Here is an 18,599-nt window from a genome sequence, read left to right as displayed (position 1 = left end):
TACACAAATCTACACACACATACTTAATTAAAACAATTTTTAAATCTTTAAAAAATGTTCAACCTTATGAAAAAGAGTGAAATTCCATGAGACACTATATGCTTTTGGTAAGGCTACAGGGAAACATGTTATCATAGAGTAATGTACATAAATTCACACAGGCACACACACACACACACACGCATCTGGAAAAAACATAGGAAATGGAAGAGACAGAAGAGATGAAGAAAAACGCAGGGAAGAGGGAGAGAGGAAAGGCAGGACAGGGAGAGGGAGAGAGGGAGGGAGAGAATATGAATGTGCAATGGCATGGGCCCACACCTTTCTGGGGGTAACTTTGCAACATTCATCTTCTTCTGACCCAGAGGTGTAGTCTCACTTCTGCGATACTATGCAGATGCACTCCCAACAGGACACATAGAAAGGTGTACTTGCTATTATATGGTCTGTAATTGCCAATTACTGAAATCAACCTGCATGTCCAAGTAGGGTTGGCCATGGAATAGTCTCTGGGACAGTTGTAGACTAGAGTGCTATGCAGTGTTGGCCATGGAATAATCTTTGGAGCAGTCGTAGAATAGAACACTAGAAATGTAAGACATAGGATGTCTCTAGGAACTGCTGTGGAGATAATTCTTAGAAAACACGGTGGGAAGAAGAAGCTATAATATCAAGAAAAGAAGGTGCTATAACAGTGCATACATGCATCCGGTCCTTAGGGCATAAAGAAAATGACAAAGAAAACTAGGAGTCAATGAGATCAGACGATGGAAAGAACAGAAGGACAAGCAGGCAGCAGCACTCCTGAATGCATCTGTTTGTACAGGTCTGGAACCATGAGAATGCTTCACATACAAAGGGCGAGAGAGGGATAAGATCACAGAAAACTCTAGAAAGAAATATCAACAGAAAATAGTGCAACAAAACCAACCACACTAAAAAATGAGAGTGGACAAACATTTTAACCTGTAACTTTTGAACACAGCATTTGAATGACCACCGTTAGACACACATAGCACTTTTTATTCTTACCTGAAGACTGAGTGATTACATAGCTATGTGTGGATAAGGGGTACCAGGCTTCACACACTAGCCTAGAGGGGTCCATGCCCCCTTCTGGTCTCTACAAGTATCCTTGCACACACATGTACATATACAACTCAGACAGAGATACACACGTATGTTTCTTTCAGTTATTTTCTTAAGTATGAAAATGATACAACTAGGTAAGAAAGTTCATTGGTAAAGTGTTCTGAAATATTTAAAATGAAAGCGGCACTGTTTGTAGCTTCCTTTGCTTATACACAAACCTTAGAGACAGATGGTTGAGCAGACAGAAAACAGGGCAAATTATTAACAACTGCTAAATCTAGAAAATGGCTTCAAAATGTTCAATGTCGTTTTATTATTCAACTTTTCTTCATGTTTAAAATGTTTTGTAATAAATATCTGAAGGAAAACAGTAAAACCACCTGGGGTTGAAGATTCCTGGGGTCGGTCATTCCATCCAGTTGGAGACTGGATGCTAGATGGACATATGTGGAAGCTGGCTGGCTTGGTCCCATCACATCCAATGATGAAGCACATGCGTGACTGCTTAATCATCAGGCAAATCTCCCTTAAATGAAACAGGTATCAAATTAAGCAGTGCAACTATCTTCAAATAACATTAAAAACCCATACTCCTGTGCATATATAGCAGCATTCCAGAGTGAACTCACAGTAACCTCACACAAGAATGACTACTTAAAAAGAGGTCTATTTCTTGCATTTATAAAAGCAACCACTTTTGAAATTCTCATTTTCAAAAGAATAGGGAGCCACTATTTTAATGATGATCCTTGGGCCATTTTCATTTTAAATCCTAAGGGTCTATAGTAAGCTCTATTGTGACAAACTATTGTTTTTATGACCAGATAGTTTCATGGACATGTGAATAAAATCCTAACTACTGGTCAAAAGAGCAGAATGTATTCATTCCAGAATGTTAAGTAGCTCAGATAAAATTCCAAGGGATTCGAACTAAAGCTGGGGTTTTAACTAGCTGCATGGGCTCTCTAGATGTTTAGCTCCGCCATCTTTCCCACCCTGTGCACATTCACAGTGAGACCACATTCAGGCTACTGAAGAATCTAGGATGTGCTAAGGAGCTCCGCCCCACCCTTCTCTCTATTCTGAAGACCTTTTAATACACTTGAATGGCTCTGCCACTTGAGGTTAACCATGCTGTCACACATAGCTATTTACCTATTTCATGGTCTGTATCTCAGCTTCCCAGCTAGACACGGCTCCTTGAGAATTGAGGGCCTTGTCTTACTCTTTTATTTCCCACAATCAGTAGTTTGAACACAGAAAACAATTTAAAGCAACATGGTTGCACTGAGCAATTTTCTGAGAAATTGTGAGTTTCAAATACACTGGAAAATTTGTTCTCTCAAAGAATTCTAGAGTAAATCAATTGGGAAGTTCAAGATTAAGAGAAAAAAAAACCTACTTAAAATTTTTAAAAATAATTCGAAGTTTACAGACTAGATCATCTTAAAGGCAGGTGCATTTGCAGGAACATAGACAGCTGTACAAGATTGCTTGTTCCTAAGACTACAGAGACATGATCCGAGAAGCAGATGGGAGAACACTAGTAAGGCAATGCCAATGGGCCTGCCAGCACCACGGGGCTGGAGCTGAAGCCACAGAATGAGCTGCAGAGTCGGGGTTGCACACCTCGAGTTAACAATCACACACACACATTCACACGCAAGTCCAAGGACACCCGCCCCATACCATTCCCTTGTAAAAAGTCCTGGGATAGCCCTCTCCTTGTAATGCATTCCCCATCTTCCCAAAAGCGTTACCCTACACAGCCTGTGACATTTGCCACCAAGTATCTCTCCAGGAGTCATGAGGTCCCCACCAGTTCCTTCATCTATATCAAGACAAACTGTTCCCCAACCTCTTCCCTCCCAAGAGCCCCAGGACATCTCCAACTCTTTTCTATATACCTACTAGAAGGTGCCCCTCAATCCACCCTCCCCCATCTCTCCCAAATCATTCACTGTCCCTCTAGCTTCAGGAATCCCTCCCACAGCTCTCTCCCCATTCTCCTGCAGATCGTCTCTGAAATGGCCAAGGCCTACTTCCTCCCCTGAAAGTGCCGGCACAGTTGTTCTCATTGCAGATACTCTGGGAATATTCTCATAGGTTGTTTCCTCCACTGTAGACCTTGGACCACCCCACATCCTGGCACCACGCTCACCAGGGTAAGGCACTTCCACAGCCTGGCTCCTCCCTACAAATCCCAGGCTCCTTCTACTCACTGTTTCTTCCCCTGATGCCATTATTCCCTCAGTAGACAGTCTCCTAACCAGTGTCAGGTCAGAGACACCTTCGTTTGCCTCCTCTGCAGAGGGCCCAGTCACCCACACTGCCGCAGGTACGTGTCTGACCATGGGAACCCCAACACCTGCAAGCATCCCCTGATGCGAAGCCTCCCTCACTGCCTCAGGAACTGTTCCACTGTGTCTCCACCACAGATTAATACCTTCGGAGCCTGCTTCCCTCTCAAGTTTAGGGACACTAGCAGCAGTGGGTACCTCAGTCATTTGTCTTCTTTGCCATGTCCCCGAGCTTTCTCCACAGCCTCTATCCATCACCCTGTGAGGCCCAAGGAGCCCAGAGACTGTGGACTCTCCCACAGTTGTGGGAATTCTAGCAGCCACAGGCATCACAGCAGATGGCCTTCTTTGTAAACCCTCAGAGAGTGTCTCATCCCCCATGGACTCAGGGAGCCCCACAGCCATTGATACCTTTGTAGGTGGCCTGCCTCCTGAGTCTGAGGCTCTCCTACAGCTATGCTCCCATACAGAACTAGATGCCCTGAGAGCCACACCCACACCAGCTGGGGATACGCCTGTAGCCACAGGTAAACCTACAGTTTGTCTCCTTCCTGATAAGCCTGAGAAACTTCTGGAGCCTGCTTCTATCTTCAGAGAACCATGTATTTCAGGAGCCAGGGGAACCCCAATAGATGGCTTCCTTCCCCATGAGCATGGGAGAGCCCCAGATTTGGTATCCTCTACCACAGATGAGTACTCCTCAGGAGCCATGGGCCTCCTGCAGGCAACATGAGTTCTTCCCTGCAGGTTCACACCATCTGTAGAGCTGCTTTCCTGACACACCCACAAGGCAGCAGGTACACCCAGAGCTGAGGGTCCACCTTCTGTGGCACACCTATGCTTTGGTACAACTGCTTCAATCAGTCCCACAGCCCGCCTCCTCCCACATGGACATGAGAGAGCTCCCCATCTGACATCCTGATCCACAGCCCTAGGTATCCCTAAAGCTACAGGCTCCCTTGTGGCCTGCCTCCTTTCCCATAGGCTTAGATGATTCCCACTGTAAGTCTCCTCCATAACTGGCCCTGGTAATGGCTCAGCCAGAGGAGCTCCCTGAGCCTGCTGCCTCTCCCACAGACCTGAAACATCATAGCTGGTTTCTTCCTCCCTATCTCCTGATATCACCACAGGTTGCAAAGCTGGCACATGTCCTGTTCCTGACAGTCCTGGAGCACTTGCATCATCTGCCTCCTTCCCTAAAGACCTGGGTGCCCCCATTGCCTGGTCCACACCCCACAGGCCCTGGGCACCTCGAGAACCTATCTCTTGCTCCTCACAGGCAGACAGTTCTGCAGCCTGTGCAGCTCCCCATGACCCTGGGTCACCTCCACATCTAGGTTCCTCTTCTCTAGCACAAAGCACTCCTACAGGCTGTCCCATGGTCCTTAAGCTGGGAATACCCCTAGAACCTATATCGTCCACCTCTTGTCTCCTTTGCCACACACCTGGGCCCCCATGGGAGGTAGTTTCATCTTCCATAGCCCTGGGTAGTACGAACAAGGCATCAGGGCCCCCTTCGATTTGCTCCCTTTCCCATAACATATGCCCATATTCAGCTTCTGCCAGAGCCCCAGAAACCTGCATTGACTGCTCTTCCTCACACAGACACGAAGTACCCCCACATTCCCTCACGTCTCCAGCTCTGGGCCTGTTCAAGACCTGAGACCATCCTATGGCTTCAGGCACCTCGTCAGTTTGCCTTTTTTGCCAAGAGCCAGAGGCAGCACAGCCTAACTTCTCTACTATCTGAGGTCCGCCCACAACAGGGGTCTTCCCAGCTTGTCTCTGCCTACAAAAGATAGAGACTCTCTCACAACCTGCCCCTATTCCCCTAGCTGTGGGCAGTCCTGAGGCCCGGGGGAATGTCCTAGTATGTCCTCTCACCCAGGGTCCTGTAACACCATCTCGGCTGGTCTCTACCCAGGAAGCTCGCCCGGGAATACCCTTCTCGACTGGCCCCTCTCCCGCAGGAACTGGATGAAGCTCCACTCTGCTTCCTTCCCAGCATCCTGAAGCTACCCTCATAGCCTGCACCTTCAACCACAGTTCCAGGATACTCTCATGGCCAAGTGTTCCTGGACGACCTTTTCTCTCACAGCTCGGTGAGCTCCTATTGTCTAGCTCCTCCTTCCCAGATACAGTCACCCACACAGACCCAGCAGGCCCAACCACCTCGGGCTCGCCCACAGCCCCATTCACCCACACTGTCCTAGGGTCCACTGCTGCCTCAATCGAGCCTGCAGTCCCAGATGTCCCAAAGGCCTTTTTCACCCCAGGGGATACTGCAGGCTCCACAGTCCTCTGTAAAGGCCGCCGACCATTCTGCACCCTCCCTATGTTTGCACAGAGCATCCGCCGCACTGAAGACCTCACCCGGCGCCTTACTCCATAGCCTCGGGACATCCCTGCACCCCACCTCCTCGCCCACGGAGGCGGAACACCCCGCCGTAACCTGCCGGCCCTCACGCAACGAGCCGGCATCTTCGCTGCCAGAGTACACCCACGTAGCCCGGTCAAGAGCCCCGTACAGGACTCGCAGCTCCTGGACAATTCCTTTCCCCAATGCAACCCGTCTTTGCACCTGTTCCCCTAGACAGCGTGCCCCTCACATGCACTCACAACACTCGGATTCTGCCCTCTCTGCCTTTCTGCCTCCCAGCTCTCTCCAAACCCCCGCCCAATCCCGGACGCCGCCCCCAGCCTCGGCCCCCCTAAAGTCTGACAAATGGAAAGGTAACAGAAGGGGCGGAGCTGCAAGGCAAGCCCCAGGAGAGGTCTCTCTCACTGTCTCTCTGCCTAAAGCAGCTTCCCAGAATTCCCCCAGCTCTGACCCGAGCCCACCTGGTTTGAGCGAGGCACGGCCACCGAGACCGTAAGGCCACCTCAAGCTAGGCCTCGCTTCCGGCCTCTCGCCCAGTCGCCATGGCAACAGGCGCGCGGCTGTTTGGGAGCCGTTGAGCTTCCTGAGCCATTTGAGGATCAAGGTGTTGTACCGCGACCGGTTTTGCAGTCATTGTCCATAAAGCCAGGGTAGGGACTAGACCAGGTCAGGCGTCTAGATGTCTGAGGAAACTGGCGCCAAAAAGAAACTCCAGCAGACCAAAAAGACGGCCCTAGAGAGTTATGGCCATCTGAGGCTCCCGTAGCACAGCACCGCCCACCCGGAAACTTGACCACGCCTTACTTGGGCCCCGCCTTGAGGCGGCAGGACCCTAAGGCACCTCCCGCATTCCTCTCTGGACTGTTGTACTCATGGCCACCTTCGAGGAGGTGAGCGTGCTGGGCTTCGAAGAGTTCGACAAGGCAGTGAAGGAGCATCAGGGCAAGACCATTTTCGCCTACTTCAGTGGTTCTAAGGATACTGAAGGGAAGAGCTGGTGTCCGGACTGCGTGGAAGGTGAGACTGGGACTAGAGGTTGCATCACCACAGAAGTGGGGGGAAGAGGTCTCCTTACTGAAGTCAGAAAGTGGGATGAGATGAGGATCTTGGTTCTGCAGATCCACGGAAGCGTCTGAGCTGTACCGTGTCTCTAGTTAGGTCCTTACTAGCTCCACCCAAGGATGACCCTCATTTTTATCATGGACTCAGATCTTGGAACCTGGTTCTTTAAATTCTCAGTTCCCCAAACGATTAGTGTCTCATAAGAAAGACCAGACTCACGAGCTAATCTTCCCGTTAGCAATATGTATGCTGATTGTCTGTGTGTGTCTTAAAGACAATCAGGACTAGGACTTAAGTGATTCATGAGCCCAAAGGACACCGACTTTAACAACCTATCTTACAACGGGTTAAAGTCTAAGACTGGAGAGAGGGGAGGGCTTGGGCTATCGCAGTTATCGCAGATGTTGTATAATTACTTTTTAACTTTTTTAAAAAGCTGAGGCAGTCATCCGAGAGGGGCTGAAGCATGTCACTGAAGACTGTGTGTTCATCTACTGCCAAGTAGGAGACAAACCTTAGTAAGTGACCAATCATCTATACCGTAGCTCCAGACAAGAACTAGATTATTAAAAAGTTGGCTAGAAAGGACCTCAGATAATTGGTCAGGCTCTGTGTTTTAGGTATTGTCTAATAAGCCAAACAATTGGAATTATTGAATTCATATTTACCGTTTATGTTCAGCCACATATCATCATCAATGAATTTGGTCTAGAATAAGTTCAGAACTCAATTGACTTTACATATATGTTTTATCTTAGCCACACTTTAAATTTTGCAGAAAGTGACACATAAGTTACAGTTCTCAAAATGCTAAAATGGTTAACAAAAGTAATGGTTGCTAATATATATAGGCCAACTGTTAGAGTAAACTGTAATAAACCAAGTAGTATTTTTCATTATCTTTTTCCTTTTGGAACAGCTGGAAAGACCCAAATAATGACTTCAGACAAAAACTGAAAATCACTGCAGTGCCTACACTACTTAAATATGGAACAGTAAGTATCTACTTTTATGCTGTGGCTATAATGCAGTTAAAACTCAAGTTGCTTTAAAGTCAAGTTTGAGTTCCAACAATTTGTTGTTACATTGTTGTTCAGAGTGCATCAAAAACACACAAGTTGGTGTCCATTCCTCTGCTAATCCAGTGAACTATTAATAATGCAGATATTAGTATCTGAGGTGTTTTTAAGCCACTTTTAAGATTCTGTGTTCAGAAGAAAGTTGACTCATTTCTGAAAGCACCCGTGTCAATGTTTTCTAAATCCATTTTTCAGGTTTAAAAGGGCTCTCCCTTTATTTCAGCCCTACCCCTAGGATCCTAAATTAAAGTGTGGAGGGAAAGAGATGGCCCTGGGCATGCTATCTCTTGTTTCCAGCCTATAGGGCTTCCTGGTGTGGAAATTTAAGGCCTTTCGGGCCAAGTGTTTTAATGATTCATCTTGAGACAAGTATCCTAACTATTTAATAAAACTTGTTATAACTAGCTGATAGTTTCTGATGGCATAATTTCTGTGTTCAAAATTTGTCATTCAAAGTAGAATTCATTCCACCCCTAGTAATATTCATAGCAGCGGTGAAAACTTAACCATTCTTTTTACAGCCTCAAAAACTCGTGGAGTCTGAGTGCCGCCAATCCAACCTCGTAGAGATGATCTTCTCTGAAGACTAAGATTTGATGACCTTGCCAGCCTGTGGTGGCCCATGCCTTTAGTCCCAGCACTCGGGAGGCAGAGGTGGAGACAGAAGCAGCTGGATCTCTTTGAGTTTGAGGCCAGCCTGGTCTACAAATTGAGTTCCCGGACAGCAGGGGCAGCACAGCAAAACCCTGTCTGGAAAAAACAAAAAAGCCTAATGATTGCAATTTTGTATTGACTGTCTGGTTCCTTTACAAGAAGCCACATAATTTCTTTGATGAGTAAATGAGTAAATCAGTGTATGTCTAAACAATAAAGAATTAAAATATAAACCTCTAACTAGTTTTTGGTTTTTTTTTTTTTTTTTTTTTTCTGGAGCTGAGGACCGAACCCAGGGCCTTGCGCTTGCTAGGCAAGCGCTCTACCACCGAGCTAAATCCCCAACCCCCTCTAACTAGTTTTTAACACATGGCTATCTAAAAGATTTGAGTAAAATGGGTCTTCAGTATGGTAGTAGTAGCTCAAAGGAAATATTGAAGATAAAATTAACTTATTAACTTCCAAATCTGTAGCAATTGGTATTTATTACCTTAAATTCTGTGTATTTGCAAAACCCTTTCCTGCCTTTGAAATGGAGACCTTCATTAAACCATTTAGGAGGAGAGTCATAGAATTCATATGCTTAATTCAGGCAGTTTTGTTTCCCAAATGTCTAAAATGTGATTCTCTTGGTGTGAAACAGGCTAGTCACAGGCAAAGCACTATCTAAATGTCAATTTCTTCTAACAAAACTTGTGTCAGGCATAGACACACACCTGTAATCTTATTACTTTAGATAATAAGGCAAGAGGATCACAAGTTTGAGGCAAGGGGTACACTACTGAACCAGGCCTTGTCACAAATGAAAAGCCCAACTATTACTCTACAAGAATGTGGACTGAAGAGATGGTTCAGTGCTTAACAGCACTGGCTGTTCTTCCAAAGGACATGGGTTCAATTCCCAGCACCCACATTGCACCTCATAAGATGTCCATAACTACAGTTCCAGGTGATTGAACACTCCATCTGGCCTCTGAGAGAACCAGGAGTGCAAGTGGTACACAGACATACATGTAGGCCAAAACTTCATACATTAAAAAAAAAAAAAAAAAAGCCACACCTAGTAGCCACCTTGAAGCCCAGTACTCAAGAGATTGAAGTGGAAGAATCACAAGTTTCAAGGCAATCTGGGTTACAAAGTGAGAGCCTGTCTCAAAAAACAGAGTGCTGGTTAACAGTTCTTGCCACCCTTGGAGAGGATCCAGGTTTGGTTCCCAGCATCACAACCATCTTCAGCTGTATTCCAGGAGATCCGATGTCCTCTCCTACAGTCCTTCAGGACTAGATACAAAAGGAACATTCATAAAAGCAATTAACAGTTACATAAGCATTTGTTTGAAATAGATTAAAAGAGAATTCAGAGTGTTTTAAGACAGTATCTACTTGTGGTACTTACCAAATAAATGCTAACTAAGGTGTTTGAGGCTTATCTTTAAGGACAAGAGTTCTTTTAGTCATTAACTGCCAGTCTTTCCCTGCCACCACCAGGTGAGCTCTCTTACAAAATAGGGAACAATTGACTATATACTCTCCTGCAGAAAGAAGGATAGTAGAACTCCCTGCCTCCAGTTCCCTCTCCTGAAAACAGGAGGGGTGTGTGACTTGACTACATCTGGAATGAACTACAATCCAGAAATGGAGGGCACGCTTTTAATCCAGATCTTGAGGTACAGTGACCATGAAAAACTTAGGCCCAGGTGAGGTAATAATCTCAGGAGACTGAGGCAAGCAGATCTCTGAGTTTAAAGGGACCCAGCCTGGGACAGAGCAAGTTCCAAATCCAGGTGTAGTGGTACACACCTTTAGTCTGGGCCATACCTTCTGCTGGAGGCTTATTTAAGGTTGAGGGAAGGAGGAAGATTCACTCTTCTTGCCAGCTTGCACTTACTTGCCAGCACATCTGTTGGAACCTATTTCTTCAGGATTCTAGCCTATCCAGAAGACCAGCTGAAATAACCAGCCTTGTGGGACTGCATTCACAGCTGTCCATTGTTGGGTTAGCTGGACTGCAAACTGTAATGACTTTTAAGTCATTACAATAAATTCCCTTTATAGAGACATTCCATAAGTCCTGTGACTTCTACAGAACCCTAATACAGAGTGGATCAACTGATCTCAGTAAGGTTCCTAATGATATGGCCCAGGGTACCACTGGATGTCACCCCCATGTTCTTAAACTGTTCAAAAACACCAAACATTTCCATTCTTATTCACTTGGATCTGTTAAATGCAACTGAAACATACACATCCCCAGAGAAATCAAAGTAGAGCAATCCTGGTTTAATAGAAATCAACTATTAACAAAAAGTTTTGCCAACCAAAAATAACACTAATAGTTCTGAGTACTACAATAAAGGGGGCAGCAGTCTTTCTCTCTGTACTGTACAATAGCAGTGCATTATATACATGTCCTAGAGCCTGCTGTTGCCAGCTCTTCATTTTCCTGCTGTGGTATTCTGCTGTTGCTGCTCTGCTAGGGCTTGCTGAAGACGCATCCGCTTCCTCGAATAGTGCTGCCAGTGCAGAATCTGCTGTTCGTCAATGAACTTCGCACACTGAGCATTCACCAGCTCCTTTCGAAAGTGTTCATATTGGAGCAGTTCTAACATATGCAAACACTGAGGGTACCTGGGTTTAAGTTCATAAGTCAATTATCAACATAATTTAAGGCATCCCAAGTTCTAAATCAGATACTCCCCTAAAAATGATCTCAAGCCCACCATTTCTACTACTATGGTACCTTTGGTAAAATCACTCCTACCATGTTATTTCAGAACATTATGCAAGATATAGTGGAGTTATTTCACAACTTCTCTCGAATTTAAACATCTATAGCTGTTACCTCCAAGAGGACACAGATGAACAGAATAAGGAACAAGCCTACAAACGGCTTAGAGCTACAAGGAGGTGTATTTGATCAGAGTATAAGAAGAGCTCCCTAACCTCTGGCTATCAATGAAGTAAGCTGCCTCTAATAGAGGAACCTATGATCATAGGGAGCCTCCAACAGAGCGGAGACAATCATCTTTCAACAGCTCGGCTGGAGAGACTGAGCTTGAAGGTGGCTTAAAGTTTGCTAACATGTAACATGTTATACTTTTCTAATAGTAATTTCAAGCCTATCATTTGGATTCCTAGAGGAATCTAGAATTGCATCATGAAGAGCAAATCTACAGGCAGCAAAGGAATCAAGTCAGAAAAGCGACTACGATAAAAAAAAAAAAAAGGTTTGAAATGTTTTCCTCTAATTTTTAAAATAGGATCTCTCTGTGTGGCCCTGACTGGTCTGAAGCTTGCAACATAATTAGGCTGGCCTCAAATTCACGGAGATCGGGGTTGGGGATTTAGCTCAGTGGTAGAGCGATTGCCTAGGAAGCGCAAGGCCCTGGGTTCGGTCCCCAGCTCCGAATAAAAGAACCAAAAAAAAAAAAAAAAAAAAAAAAATTCACGGAGATCTGCCTGACTCTGCCTCTTGAGAGCTGGGATTAAAGGGACACCAAGCTACTTCTGGGGTTTTTTGTTGTTGTCCCCTCCTTTGGGGGAGTGTCTAGACAGGGTTTACCTGGGTAGAGTGGCTGTCCTGGAAGTAGCTCTGGCCTTGAACTCGCACATGCGCCCACCTCTGCCTCCCAAATGTTGGGATTAAAGCCAGCTTGGCTTTCTTTTCTCTTTTTAAGTCAAAGCAGAGTTTGATGTGATATTGTCGGTGTCTGTTCTTTTACAGTGAGTTAATATGCACAGTGATTGAAACAAAGGACACCACAAAGAAAGGCAGGACCTCTAAGACTCTCAGGAAACAGTTCTTCCTACCTTCACAGGTTATGGGTTGTTAGGCCTCAAAACCCCAAGACAGGGGCAGTGCTAAGTGACATGGTTAGACACGACCAAATTACAGTAGAACTGTAGTCTACAACAGTTCACTGGATCTTAGCCTGCACGAACAGTATGCTCTGACTTATACTGCCAAGAGAGTAAGCTGGCTCCCACGTAGACAGTTCTTTGGTTTTGTTTGAAGGGAGTGAGGTAAGAATGGTAGCAGAAATAAATGAAATTCCTGTCATAATCAACCCAAGTTAGAGATAACAGCGTCTTACATTAACTAAAAGCAGAAAGATCCCAAATGCTGTTTTCCATTCTGACACCGAGAAAACTGCTAAATAATAGCACTTAGTATTTATAATAAAGTACACACAGCTTTGGGATTTTAAAAATTAAACTTACTTTAGATATTTGGCATATTCTGGTTCTTTCCAGTAAAGCAAGTACTTAAGATAATTAACAAAAGCTTTGTCTTTGAAGTAACCTCTTTGGGCCAGAACTGAAAGATACAAAGAAACAATCTGTATGTCAACCACTGCTGGGCTGCCGATCTGTAATCTCTTAAGTAAAGTAGCTCTTCTTAACATCCCTACCGACAAAACACAAGGGATTAAAAAACACAAGCCCTTGTTTGCTCAGTTGATACTTACAGACCAGCACAAGTAAAACCCCAAACACATCGAAGTAAATAAATACTATTACAAATTGCATCTCTTCTCAGAAATCATTAAGATCTAGCAAGCTACTTAAGTTAATGATGTACTTAACTTACAATTAAGGTAATTTGGGTTGGCTAAACATTGCACAAATTCCAACTCCAACTGAAACCGAAGTCGATTTCCAGCATCATCTAGGAGAAAAGACAGTTAAAAAAAAAAGAGAAAGAAGGAAGGAAAGATCACATAAAATAAAAGTCACAATACAAACATTGATTTGTAGAAACAAAAATAAAACGCAGGTGAAACAGCTCAGCAAGTAAAGATGCTTGCTGCAAAGTCTGATGACCTGAGTTCGATTCCTGGAACCTACAGGGTTGTAGGAAGACAACCGATTTCTGCAAGTTGTCCTCTAACCTTGGCATGCACCGCCGCCCACCCCCATAAACACACACACACATGCACACTCATGAATGAACTCAAATATCAAAGTGTGGAAGAAACTTCCTTAGAAATTTAATTTAATTCATTACTTAGTGAGCCCTGTTTCCAAAACAAAAATAGTAATAAAAAAAATCCTTTAAAGTTCGTTGAGGAAAAAATATGTAGAACCTGCACGCCACTGTGGAAGGACGTGAGCGGAGATTATCGAATAGTCTGCAATAGCTGTACGGTTCCCTACGTTGTTATAACCACAACTACCAACAGTAATTACGTTAAGCAAAAACAAAGTGCTACACAAAAACGAAGCAGGAAGCAAAATGATTAAACAATGGAGAAAAGACGGTGATATGCATTAAAATACACAGGTTACCGACATTTCAGGCAAGTTTGGAGAAGTTCCAAAGAGCAGACAGTAGAAGGTCTCAGTCCTTTCTATGCGGCCCGCCCCGCGAGTCAGGGTTGGAATAGGGGTTTGAGCAACACAGGAGCAAAGTTGGTCCCACAGGCCATATTCTGAGGGGCAACACCGCCTTCTCCTCCGTCGGTCCCAACTCTAAGGATGAGGAGTTGAGCCCGAAAGACGGCGCAGGGGAAGGGAAACGGGAGAGGATTTTGGGGCGAAGGACCATTCCCTCCATGAAGACTCGGGTGCAAAACACAACGCACCTGTCTCCATAGCGACGGCCGCGGCCATAACAAGCAGAAAGGCGCAAACACTACCAGCCCGACCCAACCGCAGATGGGATTGGTGAAGGAGAATCCGGAAGTCACGGGTCCTACTTCCGGTCGCGGGGCAGAGTGGGACACGAGGGCGGGGACAACTTCACTTTGGGGAAGAGTGGCCCCGCCCATCTGTGCGGACCGAGCCGACTGCGCGCGCAGATATCGAGCGGGGCGTGCCGGAGGGCTTCTCTGATTTCAGGTCTGAGTCCTGCTGCCTACTCTGATGTAATACACCTCTCTGACGTCACCTTCCCCCGGGTGGCGTGACGCAGAGCATGATCCTTGGGCTTCTTTGTCCCTCCTGACCAAAGTGTACGGGCAGGATGGCCTCGCCCCTTAGGAGCAAGTCCTCCGTCCCGCGAGTGGAAAGCACCCGCCACAAGGAGACATCGACTGTCCGCATGGAGACGTCGTCCCACCGCGAGGAAACGTCATCCCACCGCGTGGAGACGTCCTCCCGGCAGGTTCTAACGTCTTCCCGGCAAGTGGAGACCTCCCAGCGCCACCGAGAGGGACCCTCCCTCACCCCCTCCGCGAAGCGACTCCCTCAATTCCTCGAGGTGTCCTCCCAGCACGTGGAAACCTCCTCGCAGTGCATGGAAACGTCCTCCCGCCACGTCAGGGCGTCGTCATCCCTGCGGGTGGAGACTACTGTGCACCGCGTAGAGAGCCCAGCCAGGCGAGACAAGCAAGCCACTCGGCAGAGTGCCAGAATGACTCGATGAAGTGCCATGGTCCTTAGCCAGGACTGAGGAGTTGCCAGCCAGCTTCCAGGAGAGCCAAGTTTCTTTGGTTTCATGGAAACAGCCCATAAAACAGTGTAAGAAGCAGGCTGTGGTTTCTGGGCGCTGTTAACATATATTGACATTGCAGCACCTTAGTCCATCCTGCTGTTGACCCAGTGTACTATTAACCTGAAGCCAGCACAGAAAGGTGTCGGATTTGTAGTACTGTATAAACCCAGCCGATGGACAAAGAGATTCTTTGAGTCTCTACACCAGGTAAGTTTTATAGTCTTAGGTCCCTCTAGAATGTGTTGATGACTTGAAATTTGCGAAGAGGGGCCAGACTGTTATGTTTCTTGACTACTGGCCTGATCACATACCTGCTTGAAACCTACAGAGCAAGGCATCATCTTTCACAAATTATTAATTACCCTTTAATAATATTTATATTTCATAATAAGTTTTCTCGTGTTAAGTTGTTATACACAGTATTCCATCTACACTTTAAAAAATAGGTCAGGAGCTATTAGAAAAAGCAGGGCAGGTCAATTGAGAAAAAAAATACTAATCTTGGGAGGGAACGTGAAGAAGCCATGACACTTGGTCTGGGACGTGAGATTGGCAGAGGATGGTTACTGAGTACCTACAGCATGCTTGGTACCAGTCAGAGCTTGTCAGCTATAGCAGTGGAAAAGACTAAGGTCTTCTCAAGTGAGGGGAAAGTAAGATGTTCTGTTGTATTCCTGTGAAAGACAAGGTATCTATCTTGTGGTAGCGAGTAGGGTGCTCTTTCAAGAACATGGTCAGGGAAAGCCTTGCTGATGACACTTGGTCTGAGATTGTGTGGGTTAGCAGCAAGCCATATCAGGATCTAGAGGGAAGTACATTCTACACAGAAGAAAAAGCCTACATTTTTTTTAAAAAAATTGGAGATGTTTATGGAAGAGAAAAAACAGTGTATGAGATTGTGGTATAATGAGGGGGGGCGGGTGGAGAATATGCCAGTTCATATAGAGTCTTGGAAATCCCAGTGGAGACTTTGAATTTTATTCTGAGACCATCAAAAGAGTTTGATGCAAGGGAGCAAAGTGCATGGTGCAGTTCGGAGTTTAGAACTACCTCTCCGTCGTTGTCGCATGGGTATCCAAGCTGGGAATGATTTTGTCTCTGGAAACGTGTGTGTTTGGGGTGGCACGGAGGGGGCTACTGCTAGCCTCAAGTGCCTAGAAGCCAGGGATGCTGCTAACATTCTATGCTGCCCAAGTCAGCGCCCCGTCCCTCCTCCAACAAAGAATCGCTGTGCTGAGAAAGCCAGTAGTGGTGAAGTTGAGAAACATCGAGGGTTCTAGCAACCTCGCTGGAAGGTGGTGCACTGAGCAAACCCCTCACGTCTGCACAGCGGAGTTGTGGAAAGCCTGAAAAACAGTCATGGAAGTGTGTGGAGAGAGCATCTTCTGGTGAGGAGCAGAGCAAGCGTTCTCAGGGGAAGAGGCTGTGTTGCTCTGTAAGGAACCCTCTAACCCTCTTCAGTAATGTATGTGCTATTTGCACCAGAACCAAAGGCTGCACATGACCCTGAGTCAGCAGGACTCCGCATGATTTAGAGCTCTTACTTCTTCCAGGCTTGTTTACTTTCAGTCCCAGGGAATGCACCAGGCTGGACCCCCAGAATGGGGGCACAGGTCAGAAGAAATATCATAACTATTGTAGACGAGGCTACCTCTCATAACCTGCCATTAACAAAGGGTTAGCTAATAACAAAGAATTGCCAGTCTTTTCCAGCTTACTAATTCTTTTCAATATGGCCCACTGTACCTTAAATAACAAATAAAAACATGAACAAAGCAGTTGCTTCTCTTTAATAGTCTTCCTTATTATCTTCTTATTACAAAGGCGGTATGTGTCTAATGTAACAAAATAAATCAAAGATTTTAACATTTAATACAATGTCATATTTCCTTTCTGTTTCTAGCCGGGAAGTAATGCCAGAAATGTGTTCGTTCTTCCAGACTTTTCTCCATTGACGACTGCCTCTGTTTCCTCCTTTAGTAGTATGTGGAAGATCGGCTGAATGTGACTCTGGAAAAATCAAGCTCGTGCTTCTGGATCATTGATGCTTCAGGAAGGATGCAGGATCCCGGTAGATTCCCTGTGGTCCTTGTCTCATAAAAGAGATTTTTTATCTAGGTTTCTTCGTCCATGTTTCCCGTATTCATGTTTCAAAGCTAGAATGCGGGGGGGGGGGTGAGTGTGTGTCAGTCAAAAAACTTAATTTGATGAAACGCACATTTGCCATAAATCTATATTATACATTCCACAGCTTCAAAATGACAGTGTGTGTCAATGAGGTAATTGTTAAGGTACCCGTTGCACTGTAAGTGTGTGTTACTGTTAGCCATGATGTGTGTCTTCCTCACTGTTCCCTGTAAGAAATAGTGCTGCTATACCTGGCATGTGTTATACGACGTTAAGGACAACATGTGCAACAGTAATGAGTGAAGGGCAATGTTCTCCGTTTGCAGTCGAGAAAGCCTCTAATGGCACAGCCTACTAATCGGATTTATTATGCTCGGTGATAGTTGTGTCTTGCCTTCAGCTGTGCCAGCCAGGTTAGTTTGAAAAACTAAATAAATGCAAATTCTTGTGAAGAAGTCACTTCTCATTCTCATAATCTTTTTTAAAAATATATTACCTGGGAGGGGTGTACAATATTTAATGCCTAAAATGAGTGGCTGGGTGCGGGATGCTCATCTGAAATTCCAGGACTAGGAGAGGCTGATGCAGGAGGATTGCCATGAATTTAAGGCCAGCCAGGACTATATAAAAAGTACTAAAGTAGTCAAAGCTACATAGCAAGATCCTCTCTCAGAAACATGAAACAAAGAGAAAAAAAAAAAAAAAAGAAAAGAAAGGGCCAGGCCAGTAAGATGGCTCCGAGTGTAACGGTGCCTGCCACCAAGACTGACAGCCTGAATTTGATTTCAGGGTGACAGTGTCTGCTACCAGGGACTCACATGGTAGAAGGAGAGAACAGACTCCCAAAGTTGTCCTCTGACCTCCACACATATGTCCCTCTGACACTTTATATTATTTAATATGCCTAATTAATATATAATATATTATAAATGTATCAAACTATAGTTTGCATAAAATATGTAATTTACATACATATAAAATTATATATTATATAATTTTAAGTATAGTAAGTCAATATATAGTATATTCATGTATATTTAATTTTAAAGATTTTTTTAAGGTTTGCATCAACAGGATCCTCTTTCCCCAGACTACACGGGCCATTGGAAGAAACAGAAATCTAATTAACGAGGTGTTTTTCTCACACCTTTAGGGGAACCAAAATTCCTGTTCCCCCACTCTTTCTATTGCTCTCATCCTAAAATAGCTAATGCCTGTATCTAGGGCCTGTTTGTCTGACCCAACCTCTGCTGGGCTGAATAGCCCTTTCCTCTGTTTCCCCTGCCTGAGCCCTTACCACCCACTGTAATCAATGCTTAGAATTGCATGGCTGTGAAAAAACAAAAACAGAAAGCCTGTCCCAGAGTGGCAGAAATAAGTAGCAGTTTGTCTCTCCTCAGTAAGTCATGCAGTACATCATCCAGTAGTGTCATCAGATCCATCTATTGACTGCCTTACCACCTGTATAC

General features: G+C 45.2%; 5 protein-coding genes across 5 annotated transcripts in view; 2 read left to right on the top strand and 3 right to left on the bottom strand.

Annotated features, from left to right (window-relative positions):
- The window catches only part of Kiaa0753 (KIAA0753 ortholog), a 43,241-nt gene extending 41,641 nt beyond the window's left edge, over nucleotides 1–1,600 (bottom strand). The window contains exon 1 of the mRNA XM_032914125.1: nucleotides 1,473–1,600. Coding sequence (XP_032770016.1) covers nucleotides 1,473–1,565 — 93 coding nt within the window. The 5' untranslated portion in view covers nucleotides 1,566–1,600. The remainder of the gene's footprint in view (nucleotides 1–1,472) is intronic.
- LOC116910233 lies at nucleotides 1,511–4,344 on the bottom strand. The gene is made up of 2 exons (XM_032914124.1): nucleotides 2,248–4,344; nucleotides 1,511–1,618 (listed from the first exon to the last, which is right to left on the bottom strand). The coding sequence occupies exon 1, from the start codon at nucleotides 4,101–4,103 to the stop codon at nucleotides 3,003–3,005; it is 1,101 nt and encodes a 366-aa protein (XP_032770015.1). The 5' UTR covers nucleotides 4,104–4,344; the 3' UTR covers nucleotides 1,511–1,618; nucleotides 2,248–3,002.
- Nucleotides 4,345–6,564: 2,220 nt separating this feature from the next.
- Nucleotides 6,565–8,807, top strand: Txndc17 (thioredoxin domain containing 17). Its single transcript, XM_032914123.1, has 4 exons — nucleotides 6,565–6,789; nucleotides 7,271–7,352; nucleotides 7,754–7,829; nucleotides 8,435–8,807. The coding sequence occupies exons 1-4, from the start codon at nucleotides 6,645–6,647 to the stop codon at nucleotides 8,501–8,503; spliced, it is 372 nt and encodes a 123-aa protein (XP_032770014.1). The 5' UTR covers nucleotides 6,565–6,644; the 3' UTR covers nucleotides 8,504–8,807.
- A 2,019-nt stretch (nucleotides 8,808–10,826) lies between these two features.
- Med31 (mediator complex subunit 31) lies at nucleotides 10,827–14,271 on the bottom strand. The gene is made up of 4 exons (XM_032914121.1): nucleotides 14,153–14,271; nucleotides 13,159–13,236; nucleotides 12,789–12,885; nucleotides 10,827–11,195 (listed from the first exon to the last, which is right to left on the bottom strand). The coding sequence occupies exons 1-4, from the start codon at nucleotides 14,178–14,180 to the stop codon at nucleotides 11,003–11,005; spliced, it is 396 nt and encodes a 131-aa protein (XP_032770012.1). The 5' UTR covers nucleotides 14,181–14,271; the 3' UTR covers nucleotides 10,827–11,002.
- A 17-nt stretch (nucleotides 14,272–14,288) lies between these two features.
- C9H17orf100 (chromosome 9 C17orf100 homolog) lies at nucleotides 14,289–17,589 on the top strand. Its single transcript, XM_032914120.1, has 2 exons — nucleotides 14,289–15,210; nucleotides 16,907–17,589. The coding sequence occupies exon 1, from the start codon at nucleotides 14,533–14,535 to the stop codon at nucleotides 14,932–14,934; it is 402 nt and encodes a 133-aa protein (XP_032770011.1). The 5' UTR covers nucleotides 14,289–14,532; the 3' UTR covers nucleotides 14,935–15,210; nucleotides 16,907–17,589.
- The last annotated feature ends 1,010 nt before the right edge of the window (nucleotides 17,590–18,599 follow it).

The sequence above is a fragment of the Rattus rattus genome, chromosome 9 (assembly GCF_011064425.1).
Source record: "Rattus rattus isolate New Zealand chromosome 9, Rrattus_CSIRO_v1, whole genome shotgun sequence".
NCBI classification, from domain to species: domain Eukaryota; kingdom Metazoa; phylum Chordata; class Mammalia; order Rodentia; family Muridae; genus Rattus; species Rattus rattus.
The sequence above is the reverse complement of the archived record's forward strand: the minus strand, read 5'-3'. Positions and strand labels throughout refer to the sequence as shown.